At 40.3% G+C, this 17,915-nt stretch overlaps 1 protein-coding gene across 4 annotated transcripts in view; it reads right to left on the reverse strand.

The window, feature by feature from the left end:
* The window catches only part of NCOA7 (nuclear receptor coactivator 7), a 152,064-nt gene that overhangs the window by 54,935 nt on the left and 79,214 nt on the right, over nt 1-17,915 (reverse strand). For all 4 annotated transcript variants that reach the window (XM_060114979.1, XM_060114980.1, XM_060114981.1 and 1 more), the window contains one exon: nt 3,226-3,305. In XM_060114979.1, the coding sequence (XP_059970962.1) occupies nt 3,226-3,305 (80 nt within the window). The remainder of the gene's footprint in view (nt 1-3,225; nt 3,306-17,915) is intronic.

The following is a 17,915-nucleotide window of genomic DNA, read 5'->3' on the forward strand; positions in this document are numbered from 1 at the left end:
CAAAAAAAGTCTTAGATATTATTCATTTCCGGACTCCCTTATCTTCAAATTTCACTGTCCACTAATAGATTTCTAAACTTACTCTGGCACAACTTAGGTGTATGGAGTAGAGGGCGCGAGAGGTATAATATAAAGCTAAGAAGAAAAGAAATATTACAGACAGCACCACTCCTAGGGGTAATAGGACTACTTTTTCTTTTTGCATTTTTCTGTCTATTTGCCTGTTGCTTTACTGCACTTTAGGCTCCTGGATTGTGGCCTGTTAATGGCCTTTTTCCCCACAGTGCCTGACACATAGAAGGCACTTAAATATTTGATGAATGAAAAAAGTGAAAGGCAGGGAAATCTAAAAGAACTTCAGATTAGCTACAAAAATTGTTCACTGACATTAAAAATGACAATTTCCCATGGTCAGCCAAATTAGTGTTATTCTCTAAATCTATAAAACTTGTGGTATGTCTCAGGTGTACATGTTTCTTTCCTTCTCTAATAGAAGGGGACTAGGAATAGAAAGGGCAGTAAGAAGATGTGAAACTTCAGTGAAAAAGCTCCACCAAAAAGAAGTCTGCTGCCTCTGGTAAGGTCAATATCCCAGGACAGACTCCCTGTCCAGGGTCACTGGATGGAACTTGTTAGCGGGAGGTCATTCTGGCGAGTGTCACTGAGAAGTTCCCAACTACAGCCCTGGGTCAACACTGATGGCTGACCCTGTAAGCAGAACTGGCTCCACCAGGGGAGCCTTGAATTATAGGTGGAAATTTGAGGTGGCTGCAGGAGGTTGTGGACAGGTGCAAAGGTACACATGTAGAATTCAACTTACCACTCACTGCCCTTAAGTGTCAAAACCCCACCAACTAGATGAACTGTCTCAGGCTAACCAAGTTCATAGTTACAGACTGCATTAAAATTACCTCAGTGTATTTCTAGAACATGACATAAATACATATATTTTTAAAAAATCATTGATAACTTAACCTATGCCCCTACCTTACCCTGAGCAAAATCACCTGTACTAAAGTGAAAAAACTTTTTTAAAATATATTTTTTTCAAATATTATACATTTACATAATATATTCAAATCCGGGGGGTTTCAGGGTTTAGCGTCAGTATAAGACACAGACTGATAATATAGACTAGAGCCAGACTGCTGGACCTGAATTCCAAATCTGCCACTTGCCAGCTGTGTGATCTTGGGTCATTTGTTTAACTTCTCTGTACCTCAGTTTCTTCATCCAAATTGAGATACATAATTGTAATTTCTAATTCAAGAGCACTTACTTCATGGCAAGTGATCAATAAATTGGCTTCTTATTTTTACACAAAAACTTGAAGATACTATGTATAGGGGCTTCAGGAAAGGAGAAAAATTTTAACAATCTGCCGTTATTACACCAGGATAAGACATACATATGGAGCCAAGTTACAGACCCTGGGAGGGATACTGGTATCATTATATGTTTGAAACTAAACAGAATGCTTGAACATCCACAGCTCTGGAGCAATATAAGCAATCGGGTAAGTGGTTCTGGTCATGGTTCTCTAAACACGAAGTTATGGATCACCTTTTATTTCTGATGACAAGTACACAAAGTAACTTGCCAACTAAAACTAATCTCTATACCATAAATTAATCAGGTGGATAGATCTGAATTACTAATTTGATCACCTGTTTATATGAATTAATTTGGGGTTGATTTTTTTTACTCTCACTGCATTATTTAGTACTTGCTATGTGAAGCATCTCCTAGCAAAGATACTTCTCATTTCCTTGGAGGGGCTTGTGAATCACACTGTAGGATACACACATGGCTTTAGAATTAATATTGTTATTAATGATAAATAATCCAACATTTCCTCAGTATCCTCTAGGAGGTAAGGAACTGTGCTAGGTGTTATGGGGATCAACAATAAATTGTAGACAGCAGTAATGTGAGATATATAATCACCCCCAAATCCCTTCTGGAAAGGACCAAGCCTATAAACCATAGAAAGATGCCTAGGGATGTTCACAGAGCCCTGAGCATGAAATGCTGGTGCCAGGGCTCTTCAGTGTGACGCTATAGAAGCTTGGAGAGGATTCACCATTCCAGAAGAAACGGCAGGGAGGGACAGGCCTTGCTGCTTGCCTTATATAGAGCCTGGCACAGCACACAAATAATGAGTAGAAAAGAAATACCCATGAGGAAAACACAGGGGCAATGGCAACAGCACTTAATTGCTTTCTAGAAGTCAGAGATCACTCTTCAGCAGTACTAGTTCAAAGTGAATTAAAACAGATCTATGGGCTTCCCTGGTGGCACAGTGGTTGAGAGTCCACCTGCCAATGCAGAGGACATGGGTTCGTGCCCCGGGCCGGGAAGATCCCACATGCCGCGGAGCGGCTGGGCCTGTGAGCCATGGCCACTGAGCCTGCGCGTCCGGAGCCTGTGCTCTGGAACGGGAGAGGCCACAACACTGAGAGGTCCGCGTACCGCAAAACAAAACAAAAAAACAGATCTATAACGGAGTGCCCACTTTACGCCAGGCCTAGGATAAGCAGACACAGCTCCTGGGCTCCAGGAGCTCATGGCTCAATGAGAGAGAGGAGCACGTTAACGTGGCAGTGCAGTAACGGACACATGCACTGCATTATTCATGTGCTGATTCAACCATATGGAGGCCTATACCCTGCAAGCACCAGAAATAGAGTGGTGACCAAAGAGGGATCTAGCCTCTCTCCGTGGGTATATGAATTAAGGCACAATCTAGATATAACAATCACACTAGTGAATCAATATTGTTAAACTGAGATAAACGAGGTAAAGGAATGTGATTCCATGAGAGAGAAAAATGAAGGGATCTGGCCTAGACTTGCTGGATGGTCATGGAAAGGAAGACTGAACGTGGAGAGCAATGGGAAGAAGATGTTAAGGCTAAGGTTCTGGTTTGTAGAAATGTATGGATGATGGAGCCACTGCTTCTTGAACAAAGACCAAGCACGGAGGTCTAAGTTAATGTTTGAGTAGACAGCTGAATCTTTGGTTTGGGAACTCAGACAGCATGCCTGGGATGGAGACCTAAAATTGGTCATCCTTGGCATATCAAAAGGTAATTCAAGTAACAGGTATACCCAGGGAAAAAATAAGGAAGGAAGAGAAATGACTAAGGGGCAGGATGTGTCAGGGAGAAACATTATGCAAATCTAGTGGTACTAACAAACTTTCCTTCTACCTGTTTATACTTACAGTGTATTCCATAGTACCCTGGGGCTTCTGAACCACCATCTTCTTTTCTTTTTTATCATGTGTTTTGTTTTGATTGTCATCTGAAGAATAAAATGTTTATAAGTGAATGATTTCATTTTTAGAAATTGAGGATAGAGTAATCTACAGTATATTAAAACCCACTTTCGAATTGACTTTGAAACAAAAAAGATTAAAAGAAAAGTGGACTAAATGTACAAATAGACCAAACTCATAAAAACATATTGTTCATCCATGTATACTTGAATAAATGATTAATGTTAACTGTGATCAAACAGTACAAATAACAATGAGGTTATGCTTTATAGTTATTCAAGTATTCGTTTAAATGATAATGTATAAAGACGAAGTTAAAGTAAAACTAGTACAGTCATGATATAAATGATGTATAATGATGTATAATGTAAATCAGTACAGCCCTTTTAGAAGGTGATTTGTCAATATGTAACAATAGCTATAAAAATGTTCATTCTTTGACTCAGTAATCTTTCCCTTATTTATCCTAAGGAAAAATTCAAAAGAAGAGAAATGCTATGCACAGCATATGGTTACTGCAGTATTATTTATAATAATGAAAACTTGTAAAGACCTATATGTTCAACAACATATTAAGTTGGACCACAGATTTTGCTATTTTTAAGGGTCAAACTGGTCAACCTGATAGTTTGGCAGCTACATATGATTCAACCTAATTGTTATGATTAAATGTATCAACCCAGACACTGAAAACCAGAGAGACATATAACAATGGATACAAATTAGGTGACAAAAAGTACAAAACTTAATTAACTATGAAAAGATGCTCTAACCTGTATGAGATCAGAAAAATGCAAATTAAGACGCAGCATCATTTTACATCTATTAGCGTGGCAAAAATCAGAAAGCTGGATAACTCTAGTGTTCGCAAAGATGTGAACTGCTACTAGCAATGTAAACTGGTACAGCCATCCCAGCAAATTAAGCATATGTAGCCCGTATGAGTCAGCAAACTAACCCACAGATATACATCCTCTCCCAGGAGATATCATGAAGTAACCTGCTGGAAGGTATACAGAACAACAGTATCTGTGACAGTGGGGAACAGGAGGGTAAGCAAAATATATCTAATTACTGCCTAGAATCCCAGAGCATAACAAGCCCAAGTATACACTGCAACATGCTTACATCGAGAGAAACAGAATGAGCTGTATAGAATGGTATCATTATGTATATTTTAAAAAGCTGTCCACAAAACAACTACACACATTTTTCAAGGCCACATCCAGACAAAAGCCTATACACATTGAACACAATAGAATGGAGTGGAGCGGGGAGAGAAACGGGAGTGGGGAAAGAGGATAAAAAGGAACTCATGAATAAAAAACGGAGGGCCCAGCTCTGACCAGTGATAACAAGCCATGCACTCTGAAGTGTGATTAATGCATCCCTCTACATCTGAGGTCCTACAACTCCCCACACGCAAACCAACAATATCATTTCAACTACACAACAAATGTGGGTGAACTGGATGAGAGCTGGAAGGTAACACAGAAATATGAAAATAGTTCATTCACATGGGATTCACTGACTTTTAAGTATTTCCTTTACATTATTTTAAATTAAGAACCAAGAAAAAAAAGATGCTGCTATTAGTATCCTTTTCTAGTCATTTGTAGAACCAGAGACACCCTGAAAAATCCCTCTGCTGTAAAAAATGACCTCCCTTCTATCAGGTGACCACATCTAAATTACTTCAGGAAGATGAGGCTGTATGGACTGTGGTTTTCAGATCTCCAAATTCTGCAGATCAGGAGATTCCACACAGCCTATTGAAAAACCCAATCACAGTATTTTACAACTCTTATCATCTACCTGGTGTTCATTCTTGTTAATATCTCAGCTCCACTCTCTGTCCCACACTCCTGCCCTTCTCTTTGTCACCATAAACAGCTGTCCCTTTAGGTCCTCGTGCTTTCAGCACAGTCTCTTCATGTCCTTCTGTAGGTGCTTCCTATTTCTAGAACCTAAGCTGCTGTTTCCCATCTGTGGCAGCTACAGCCCATGCCCTTCCACAGGCTGTGCATAAACATCTCTGGTCCCAATGGGGGCACTGTTGTAAGCCACCAAATCATGAGAGTTTCCATACTGTTCAGCTGCCAAAGAAAGACAGGTGCTGGCTGAACCTTTCAGGATAAGCTTAACTATGTACACCTGAATTAGTACAAAACTTCCTTTCCTTTGGCACAAGTGGGTAGGACAGAAAAATGGCAATCACAGTAGTATTATTAAAAGAAAACAGGGCTTCCCTGGTGGCGCAGTGGTTGAGAGTCCGCCTGCCGATGCAGAGAACGTGGGTTCGTGCCCCGGTTCGGGAAGATCCCACATGCCGCGGAGCGGCTGGGCCCGTGAGCCATGGCCGCTGAGCCTGCACGTCCGGAGCCTGTGCTCCGCAACAGGAGAGGCCACAACAGTGAGAGGCCCACGTACCACAAAAAAAACCAAACAAACAAACAAAAAAAACAAACAAAAAAAACCCCAGCAGAGTCTAAGATTTTGAAATACTTGAGGTAAAGACCGTAATGTACCCATCTTTGAGCATCCTGTGCCTTAATATGATACCTGTTATATATGCTTGCATGAACTTTCCAATATAGATCAATGAGCCTAACAAGTTTGATGGTGGGCAACATTTTCACAGATAGAGCATCACACCAGGAAAATCATCAGAACCAATCAAAGCCACAACCCGAACACTAAGTTTTACAGTTGACTGAATACAGAAAGCAGAGAAGTAACTGGCACATTCTAAGGACCCAAATGTCTTCATATCAGTATCGCCCAAGGAAAGGCTTCATATTACTTCCTAAATATTTTCTTGCAGTAAGTTTTCAAGATGGCCAGCTGCTTGTCTCAATAAGCGAAGTCCTGGATACCTTATCTAGATGGGCTCTGCAGCACATGGTCCACAAGGCACTGGGGAGAGCAGGGAATAGACCTGAGCCTCCTTGGAAAGAGCTACTTTGCTGTGCTTCAGGAGGGGGCTCCACCTCCAGCACTTCAGATGAGGACTCATGGCCATCCACAAGGATGGAATTATCTCTCAATGACACCTGACACCTCTACTTCAAGCTTTAGGCCTCCTCAGGCCCTTTACACCTATCCAAATTCGGATCCTCCCCCTGCTTACAAAAAGCTGAAGCAAATGATGTAAAAGTATCTACTGCCAGAGGAGAAAATTGGCCAGGTAATCCTCAGAAGCCATTCAGAACAAAGCAACTATACCTCCTATTTGCCCCACCTTTGAAAAGTTTCAGAGCCAGTTTTTCCCACCCAGTAAGAATGTAACTGGGACAAAATTGACCAAAACCCTAGAAGAATGAAACATAAGCCCTTTTGTCTAACCTGTCTCGTTTCTCATACATCCTGGAGGGGCCGAAACAGGGAACGGGGAGAACCTGTGTTGACCTCAGGTGGACCTGGTGCCCTACCCACAGCCCTGCTTCCTCCTCCCTTCCCAGCCCACAGGAGGGCCAGGGGTGTCCAGAAAACAAGGCTCTTGCCTCCTGCACCTGAGGAGATGCTAGATATGTTTCCAGAAAGACTCTTCTCTCTCCATGTGTTGGGGCTAAAAGAAGGTGATGTTCGGAAATATCCAGGGCCTGAAAAGGCATAAAAGTCAGATGTAAAGGAATCCTTTCACTAGGTGATCTGTGAAGTCCTAGAGCTTACAACTGCCAAGAGAATATCCGAGGTTTGAGAACAGAACCTAAGGAAGGCTTAGATTTGGGGGGCGGGGGCCGAAAAGAAGTGTGGCTGATTGGCGGGTGGGGAGGATTTGAAAAGATAGGAAAATGAGTGCAATGTCACAAAGGCGTGGAAAAAAGTTAAAGGAAAGTTGTACTGACACTGTCAAATGTTACCCTGAGGATGAGAGATGGAAACCTGGAAACAGGTTACTGCGAGGTCACAGAGGTCCCGGGGTGAAAAGTGCAGGGATCTCAAGACAGATGGTGTTAACCCCAACAGGAAAGTTATTTGCTAAAATGTAAGGAGATGAAGACAGGACTGGGGGTTTAAGGGGTTGTGACATTTGGAAGCGTTACTGTGGCAAAGATCAGGTTTTTTTTTTAAATATATATATATTTATTTATGTTTGGTTGCATTTGTCTTCGTTGTTGTGCACGGGCTTCTCACTGTGGTGGCTTCTCTTGTGGTGGAGCACGGGCTCTAGGTGTGCAGGCTTCAGTAGTTGGGGCTTGCAGGCTCTATAGCACAGACTCAGTAGTTGTGGTGCACAGGCTTAGTTGCTCTGTGGCATGTGGGATCTTCCCAGACAAGGGATCGAACCCATGTCCCCTGCATTGGCAGGCGGATTCTTAACCACTGCGCCACCAGGGAAGCCCAAAGATCAGGTTTTAATAAAATGAATACTGAAAGAAGCAACAAGCAGCAGCAGTAAGGGTTCCCCCAGGGTGGGTCTCAACATCAGGGTGACAGACCATGCAAGACATCAGCAAATCCCCTGCTGTCATGGCCACCTATGGGGTTAGGACAGGCAAGCAGGGCATCAAGAGCTCGAGGAGTGGTAGGTGAGGGGCACCGAGATGGGGTTAGGAGAATGGCATGATGTGCTAGCTTCCTATTGCTACTGCAAGACATTACCACAAATCTAGGGGCTCCAAATAAAAAATAGACACAAATGTACTATCTTACAGTTCTGTATGTTCCAAGTCTGACATGGGTCTCACCTGGCAAAATTCACGGCATCAGCAGGCAGTTCTTTCCAGAGGCTATAGGGGAAGACCGGTTTCCTGGCCTGTTCACCTCAGAAGTAGCCCACGTTCCTCAACTCAAGGTCCCTCCCTCCATCTGCAAAGCCAGCAACACCAAGCCGTGTGCTCTCATGCTGCCGTTTCTCTAGATCTCTCTCTTCTGCCTCCCTCTTTCACTTTTCAGAATCCTCATGTTTATACTGGGCACCTGGATAATCCAGGATGTGCGCCTCCTTCAGGTCAGCTGATTAGCAACCTTAATTCCATCTACAACCTTAATTCGCCTTTGCTGTGTAACCTGACAGGTTTTGGAAATTAGGACACGGATATCTTTTGGGGAGGGTGGGAGGGCATGAGGGCATTATTCTGCCTACCACAGGTGGAGAACAGGTTAATGGGAAAAGATAAAAGAGGTTCAGATCCAAAGAGGGGATTTTTGAGGATTCAAGTAGCAATCTCAGGTGTGAATGTGAGTGTGCTGGGGAGGAGGGGGATAGGGGAAGGTGGATGGAGGTGTTCAGGAATGCAGCTCTGGTTGTATGTTTCAGTTCTGGAAAAATTCCAGCAAGAATGAGACAATATTGGGCTTCCCTGGTGGCGCAGTGGTTGAGAGTCTGCCTGCCGATGCAGGGGATGTGGGTTCGTGCCCCGGTCCGGGAAGATCCCACATGCCGCGGAGTGGCTGGGCCCGTGAGCCATGGCCGCTGAGCCTGCACGTCCGGAGCCTGTGCTCCGCAACGGGAGAGGCCACAATAGTGAGAGGCCCGCGTACCGCAAAAAAAAAAAAAAAAAAAAAAGAATGAGACAATATCAATGTCACTGAAACCAGAGCATCTGGCTCCTGGCACAGACCACTGGGGACTGAGTGAAGTCAGGAGAGTGGACATTATGCGTTATTGTACTTGAAAACAGAAACAAAGAGATACCTGTGAATTCCCTGGATCTTGATTCCATAAGCTCTACATAGATAGAGGAAGGATAGAAAAGTCAGCATGTAGCTTTGTTTTTTCTATTATCAACTATCTGAACAAGCACAAACAGAACGTTGAAAATTATCAGGTTTTCAAATTATATCAGAACCAATTTTTCTCTGGCCTTACATCTACCGGGCGTGTGGGCCCCTTCTTCCCTTACTCCTCTTGAACAATCAGTTCTCTCCCTTCCTTCCTATCATAAGACCATCTGAATAGGTACACGAAGCTGAAAGCACAGGACCCATACACAGTTGTCTGAAGAGGAAGGATAGTTTCCATGGCATCCAAAAGATGTGGATTCAGAGAGCAACAATTGTCTATGTCTCTCTAGATCTAAGAAAAGGGTACCGTGATTTGTAAACAGGAAAATCTGTTTCCAATGACAGACATAGCCCTAAACTGGGAACAGATGCATTTGGTTATGGCAATCTGATGATATTAATCAAAGTCAGATCATGTGCCATTTCCCTTAGGTCACCCAACATTTTTCCGATTATTATTTGGTTTTGGGGTCAAAAAAAGCTGGGTTCACCAAGCAACCCTCATAGCTGTGCAATGTTAAACAAGTTACTTGAAATCTTTGTGCCTCCGTTTCCTTATCTGTAAAATGGAGATCTCACAATGTTGTTCAAAAGATTAAATGAGATAATGGGCACAGTGTTTATCTCAGAGGCTGGCACAAAGTAAGTGTTTAACAAATGCAATTAATAATACTGCAGTCAACATCAGTAAACAGCAATTTGAACAGAGTAGGGTGTTAAAAGAATTATACCATAAGCAAAAGGTTTCATTCCAGAAATACGGGAGCGATATAGCATTAATGTGATAGATGATTATAAATTGCTTAAAGGAAAAAAACCATATCTGATCACTCTGATACATGTCAAAAAATCATCTGATGAAATTAAACAGCATTATTATATTTTTAAAAAGAATACAATTTTTAAAAAATCCAACTGTTAGAAAACTAAGGATAGGAGTGAATTTTCTTAACGTGATGAAGAATGTTTAGTTACTCTTTGATATTAATGAGAAATATGCTTCTGAAAAAGCAATGAAACCCTAAAGGTTGTATACCAAAAGCAATTTCCCCATAAGAATGAAAACTAAATGACTTCATGACATCAGTTCCAGGACTGCAGTGCCTAGTTAGTTACCTAAATGCAGCCTGAACTAACACAGTAGTGAGGCCGCCACCCCAGCCTTACAGAAGATTCCAGGGTATGCAGTGGGAGGGATACCCACAGGCACTGTACAAGCTCCACCCATTCTCTTTATTCCTGTTGTTCTATGAAGACAAATGCCTGAGAGCACTTCCAGCAAAGCTTTTAAGTACAGAAGATTCCAGGGTATGCAGTGGGAGGGATACCCACAGGCACTGCACAAGCTCCACCCATTCTTTTTATTCCTGTTGTTCTATGAAGACAAATGCCTGAGAGCACTTCCAGCAAAGCTTTTAAGGCTTCTGGGCATTGTATCTCCCAGTCCACTAAATTACAACAAAGAGGCTAACCTAATGTGAGGCAAGGCTAAACTACAAGTACTCAAGGTCATAAAAATAAACTCTGTAGTGGACATGAAAGCAGAAACACTTCAAACATAAGGAGACAGCTTGGAAATCCCGAGGAGGAAGAGGGAACCCCTGCCCTTTATTGGAGGCCACCCTTTAGAGCCCTGAAAGGCAACATGTGTGCAGAATGGACTCCATGTGCCCACTTGTTCCCCAATGGTCTCTAGAATTAAGCACTCTAAGCACTATTCTAAACCTTCCTAAAGCATGCCTGAGTAAACAGATGAATTCTTATAGCAGAAACCAAAAGCAAATATAAAAAGTAAAACACTAACCAAAATAAATACAGGAATTCCTACTATCATAGTTTATACTCAACTTTGTTCTGGAATTTCTAGTCATAAAAAAGTTTTAAATACTGAAAAGAGAGAAATGAAAATTTGATTAATAGCAGATGAATTAATTATCTACCTCAAAAGCCAACATCATAAAAACATCCAGAAATCATAAAATTGTTCAGTAGGGTGACCAGATGTAGCAATCTTTTATACTCGTGATAAAAACTATTTGGAAAAGTTCCAGCATAATGGTATCAAACTAGAAAATATCTAAGAATAAATACAGCAAGATAATGGCAAAAGATATATAAAAAAAGTTTTAAAGGTTCTCCTAAGTATATAAATGGAAGCTTGAATACAGGGTGGTGCATATAATGTTCCTAAATAGGAAACATCATTCTTGTGAATATTTCACTTTCTCTTCAAATTAATTTTTAAATTATATGCGATTTAGGTCAAAAATTAAAAAACATTTTGGAGAAGGGAAACATGTCAAACTGTTAACCAGGCATAAATATATAAGACTAGAAGCTAAATACATTAAGACTATCCAAAATTATTTTTGAAAGAGAAATGAGGGTAGGTATACTGTATTGATGTTAAAACACACAATTATAAAGCCATAGCAATTAAAACATTGTGGTGAAATAACTAAAAATCAGAGCTGTATTGAAAGAATTTCATGTAAAATAAAGGTACCTTTATAAACCAGAAAAGAAAAGGCTGAGTTTTCACATAAATGTCTAACTTATTATAGAGCAGGCTCTGGCATCAGGGAGACAGAACAAGTCCTTGTCTGCCCCTGGCTCACTGTGTGACCTTGAACAAGTGACTTTACTTAATGAAAGCAGTTTCCCAGGGTGTAAAATGGGAATGCCAACTGGACTCTCACAGAGAGTTACTGTAGGGATTAGATAAGGCAATTCGAACAGGTAAAGCACTCCACAATGTGCGAAGAAAGGGCTCAGGAAACCTTATGGATTATCATTCAATGATGTTGGTGAACACTAGCTAACATTTAGAGAAAAACCCAGATCACCCTCAAATCAGTGCAGAAGGATCAAAGATTTAATAGTAAAAAGTAAAGTCATAAATGTCTTTGAAGAAAATACAGGACTTGTCTTTGATTAAAGAAGTCACATCTTCTCTATTGGTGATGCACACTTTCCATATTATTGACCTGCCTCTGTGAAGAGTGCAATGAAAACATTCAATACTATTATTTAGGATTCTAAGGGTAACTTCTGGAATACCTGATCCTAAACTGCTAACAATAAAAGTTTAAACAGCTGTGCCATGAGGAGCCTTCCTCTCCTGAGCCTGGAGAGGGTAGGAACATGAGGAAGAACGCTGTACTCAATGTAAACTCCATGTTTCATTCTCAGTTGACACAAAGGGAAACAGCTTGCAGTAGATGTGATTTTCCTTCTTTTAAGCACATCACAGGCACGACAGTCCTTGATTAAAATGAGTCACACTGAAGTAAAACCTAGACTGTAAGAAGGGCAGAGGAGTTGTCTATCACGGAACGTTTTACCTCAGAGCCCAATGCCACCCTCAGCTCTGAGCAAGCCCTCAATTGTTTGTGGAATGAATGGAAGGTATCTATGCTCACCACTATACCACCAATGCTGTACTGTGGAATGAATGAACTAGTCTCACTCTGAGGAACCAGGTTATTTCAGTTGTTCTCTCAGCATTTGATTTCGTTGTAAAACCAGTGAGTGTTCTGAATGTAACTATGTATGTGACTAGGTCCAGCAGTTAAGCCCAGAGAGAACTTCCAACCTTAACATCACTCATTATAGCTCAGGGGAAAAGGTAATTCCATGTACAGTCAACTTTTTCTTCCTTACTAAGATACAACAATGTTCTTGAGGCAGTGGACAAGACACTAAAATTTGATTTAACTTTTGCCTTATTTTTCTCTCAGAGTTGATTCAGGAGAAGCAGAAAGATGGGGGAGGTTTCACTCGGGCTTTGGTACCAGAGACCTTGGCTTAAACCCTGCTTCATGCTGAGCTGTGGTGGGAACTTCTGCAACTTTTTCAGCTTCTAGATTTTCTCATTTATAGAACAGGCTTACTATTGCCTGCAGCAGATCGTGATACGTAGAAAATTAAATAATGAAATAAGGCATCTAGCCCACAGGAGACACTCACCCAAAATATCAATAGATTCTTTCTGTTCTTCCTCATGTCTGATGCTGCTTCTCCTCTCCTCCTCACCTTCTTTCCCACCCTCTGAAAAACTCTTTCAAAATGTCTTTTTTCTTTTTTATAAATGGATCAAGGGCTTAACTGAGTGAATTTAAGCTTTAGGAGAAAATTTAGGAAACATGAAAACCAATTCTATATGAATCAAAACTATCTGTGGTCATTTTAAAATACAGTTGAATGAAAGAAGAAAATACCAATCACCCATTTTACCTCCATTCAGAGAGAAACAATGTTTGCATTCTGGTAAATATACTTCCAACAGCTCTCCTTCTTTTACACAAAGATGGAATTGTAGTCCATACACTATTGTCAACCTGCTTTTCTACTGTAACAATATTTTGTGAAAATTTCCCACGTCATTAACTGTTTTTCTTCATCTTTAAAAAACGGTGGGACTTCCCTGGTGGTCCAGTGGCTAAGAATCTGCCTTTCAATGCAGGGGACGCGCTTTTGATCCCTCCTCGGGGAACTAAGATCCCAATGCCGTGTAGCAACTAAGCCTGCGCACTCTGGAGCCCGCACGCCACAACTAGAGAGCCCGCGTGCCGCAACTAAGACTCAATGCAGCCAAATAAATAAATACTAATAAGTAAATAATTATTTTTAAAAACATATATTGAAAACAAAAAATGGCACATAGTATTCCATTTAAAGTTATTTATATTATTTTAATTTTCCCACTATTTTAAACATGCAATGATAGTCGCTGTGGTCAAATCCACTACGTTCATAATCATTTCCTTAGGGTAAGCTTCTGCAAACAGACTTGTTGGGGAAAAGGGTGTGCAAAAGTAAAGCTCTTAATAAAAATGGCCAAACTGCCTTCCAAAAAGATCCGATCACATTCCTCCTATCAGTGTTTTTCCCTTGCACTCTCCCCAGTTCACTTCTAATTTGATTTTTCAAAATCACTCAAACTGAAAAATCACTAACCCTATTTAGTCTAATCTGTTGTCCTTCCCTTGGCCCCATCCACATTTGAGTGTTTCTCTAAAAGTGAGATTTCTCATAATACAAATGTGATATCACACGACGGACTGAGCAGGAAACAAGATTTGCAAGATGCAGACCACTATAGTCATAAGAGGACTAGACTCTCAGCCCGAACAAGTACAGCAGGTTCTGTGAAACACAGCTGCTTCACTTAGTGACTAGAATGGATTACAATACACTGTGTTAATGGGAGGGCTGGAGCTGTGAGGAAAAGGAAGGAGGTTCCCTTGAGCGAAACCCAGCCAGTTAGCAGGCCCTGGGGGGTATGGGAATGGGGAGACGTTGGTCAGAGTACAAACATCCAGCGATAAGATAAATAGGTTCTGAGGATCTAATGAACAGCATGGTGATCACAGTTAAATACTGTACGCTATACTTAAAAGTTGTTAAGAGAGCACCTCTTAAATGTTCTTACCACATAAAAGAAATGGTAATTATGTGACCAGATGAAGGTGTTAGTGAATGCTAGGGTGGCAATCATTTTGCAATATATCCATATATCAAATTAACACATTGTATACATTAACCTTACACAATTTTATGTCAATTATATCTCAGTAAAGCTGGAAAAAAGAATTATGATGCCTTTTTATACTCCTACTTATAGTCAGGTTTACAATCATTATTATGTATTTTTAATTTTATGTTTTATTAGTTGCAATGCTGACCACCAATTCTTTTATAAAATGACTTTTTCAGGACTTCCCTGGTTAAGAATGAGCTTGCCAATGCAGAGGACATGGGTTCCATTCCTGGTCCAGGAAGATCCCACAAGCCTTGGAGCAACTAAGCCCGTGTGCCACAACTACTGAGCCTGCGCTCTAGAGCCCGCGCGTCGCAACTACTGAAGTCCACGCACTCTAGGGCTCACAGGTCTCAACTACTGAGCCCGCATGCTGCAACTACTGAAGCCCACGCACCTAGAGCCGCAATCCACAAGAGAAGCCACCGCAATGAGAAGCCCTCGCACCGCAAAGAAGAGTAGCCCCTGCTCACCACAACTAGAGAAAGCCCGCGTGCAGCAAGAAGACCCAACACAGCCAAAAATAATAACTAACTAACTAAATAAATAAATAAAAATGACTTTTTCATTCTTGAGGACTACATTTTGACATATGTCTCAGAAAAAAACATCACTCCCTCTCAGTAACTTTATTTTAAGAAAGGTATGATACAAAAGGTATGTTTCCTGAAACCTTAGTATGTCTGAGGATGTCCTGTTGTCTTTGAGTCTGAAAAACAACTTTTACTTCACAATCCTGACGGAGATTTAATTCCTCTGGTGTTCACTGCTGTGGAGAAGTCTGTGCCTCTCTTCTCTGCTCCTTCGTAGGGAACATTTTGTTAAGTTTTTTGTGGGTTTTTTTCTTTTTGCCTGTTTGTTTTTTTGTTTGTTTTTACCATTTATCCATAACTGTAAACATTTGTCACATTTAAGTGCAGAGTTTTCCCCTTAATTTTGCTTAAATATGATGAGCTGTTCTGATTTTAGAAGTCGGGTACGAGTTTCAGCTCATGAAAGCATTCTTCTTATCTTACACTATGTCTGATTACTGCTCCTATTCCCATTGTTCTGACCTCCTCACCAAGAACACCTTTGATTCCTAGGTCCTTCACTTATGCCTCCCACATCTGTCATCTTCTCTCTTAATGCTTGCATTCTTTCTGTGATGAACCTTTGCCTTCTGGGGGCACTTGCCAGATTGGACCAGTTCACCACCTAGGCTTTCATGGTATGACTTCACTTTAAACATTAGTTTGACTTCCTTGATGGCCCCAAGAAGCACAAGCCTAATTATTTCCATCCTAATAATTTCGATTTATTTTATACCCAAGTCCCTGAAGTGTTTATACACTGCTTGATTAAAAAAATATGAATAAGGTTCTTAATATCCTCTTTCCACATCAAAGTCCATTTTGGTCCTTTCATTTGAGCTCTAAAGCACTAAAATGATCATTACTTTTGAACAGAAGAGTCATGCTATTGTATGTTTGTGGTTTGACCTACTTTTATGTTTAGGAATTAATTTATCAGAATAGCACATCTTTGGCTTTTTGAACTTGCTAAGTGAAACAAAGATAAGCAACAGATAGGAAATCTTCACACATGTGGTTAGAAAATATCCTAAGAAAAAGTAATCTGTATGAGGAAACGTGTCAGGGTTGCCATCGTGAGAAGTAATTCAATAGTTGGTGACTTTCATCCTGTAGCAAACCCCAAAAATGTTTAACGAAGGAAAAGTGGAGAATTTCATTTATTTTACTCTTGTTAAGTTCCTTTTGAACTCAGGAAGGAAAACTATGATGTGAAATGATTTAGACATTGCAGATTTATTATTGAAAAGCTAAATTCATTCTTTACACTGCAGAGGTTTTCTCTAAATAAATCTTAGTTGCAATAACCACAAAACTGACCAAACTCTTACCTAAGTGCTTTCTGTTTGTTAAAATAACCTCCCAATTCTCTTACAATTTCTACTTTACTACCCAGGATTCTTAGTATTAACCTTTTATATTAAAACACTACAAAAACATAGTGATATATTTTATTCCAATTTAGGCTGGCCTCCCATATTTATAAAATTTCTCTATCTCTTTCAGGTCTTACATCTATATATCTGTGTTTCAGTTAAAGAACTTCCCACTGAGATATTATCCACATTTGTAAAATTCCCATTCCTATCTCCACTTCCATAGAAGCAAAGATGTGTACTATTCTAAGATTAAGGAATAATGTATTCCTTTAATGTAAGAGAATTTTGAGATATAATTCATGCAACTTAATATATTTTGATATTGTAATATGGACCAAACATCTTTTGAAACATATGTAAACATTCCTACTACTTGTGTCAAACTTAACTATAACTTAATAGCTAATTTTGAAAAATATATTAACATTGTTAAAATATAAAATTATAAAAATATATTGTTATCAAACAATTCCTGGGCTTCCCTGGTGGCGCAGTGGTTGAGAGTCCGCCTGCCGATGCAGGGGACATGGGTTCGTGCCCCGTTCCGGGAAGATCCCACATGCAGCGGAGCGGCTGGGCCCGTGAGCCATGGCCACTGAGCCTGCGCGTCCAGAGCCTGTACTCCACAACGGGAGAGGCCACAACAGTGAGAGGCCCGCATACCGCAAACAAAACAAAACAAAACAATTCCTTAAGGGTTTATATAAATAAAGAGAATAAGTGAATAAGGAGCCCTATATATCAGTAAATACAAGTGCAAGCATAGAAGGGTTGAGTTCACTTACGTTAGAAGCTTTTGTGTGGATGCTTACCGTGTGCCCCGTGCTACACTAGGTGCTAGATCTAGATTTATCTGATGCCATCTGCCTCGATGTAATTAATCCACTTCCTTTCTCCTACTTCCCCTCTCAAAAACAAAACACTTTTGGAATTGGCACCATTTTGTTACAAGACAATTCTAGTGACTCAGTCTTTCCATAACATCTTTTATCAGTATCTTAGCTGTAGTGTTCTCCGAAGTGGTAGGAGAGAGTAGTGAATTACTACCCAAGGCTTACATGAGGCACAGATAAATCTACTTTAATAAGTAAAAAACATTATTTTGTCAAAATATGCTTCCTTAAATCAGGTAGGTAGTTACAGATGTGGAAATAGATACCTACAGAAAGTAATCATTTTCTTTTATATTGATGATAGAACTTTACATTTGTCTAATGTTCTTTTTCTAAAGCCCTTGGGTTTTCTCTATTACATTATTCAGTTCTCTATAATTTTCTGATTAATATTAAAAATAAATTTAAACTGTGTAATGTGCAAGAACATAAAGAAAACAAAACTCCTTTGCAATTTCTGTACCCAGAGAAAACAATAATCAACATATTGTTATAGATCCTTCCAGTCTGTTTTTCTATA

Source organism: Mesoplodon densirostris, chromosome 12 (genome assembly GCF_025265405.1).
Source record: "Mesoplodon densirostris isolate mMesDen1 chromosome 12, mMesDen1 primary haplotype, whole genome shotgun sequence".
In the NCBI taxonomy this organism is placed as follows: domain Eukaryota; kingdom Metazoa; phylum Chordata; class Mammalia; order Artiodactyla; family Ziphiidae; genus Mesoplodon; species Mesoplodon densirostris.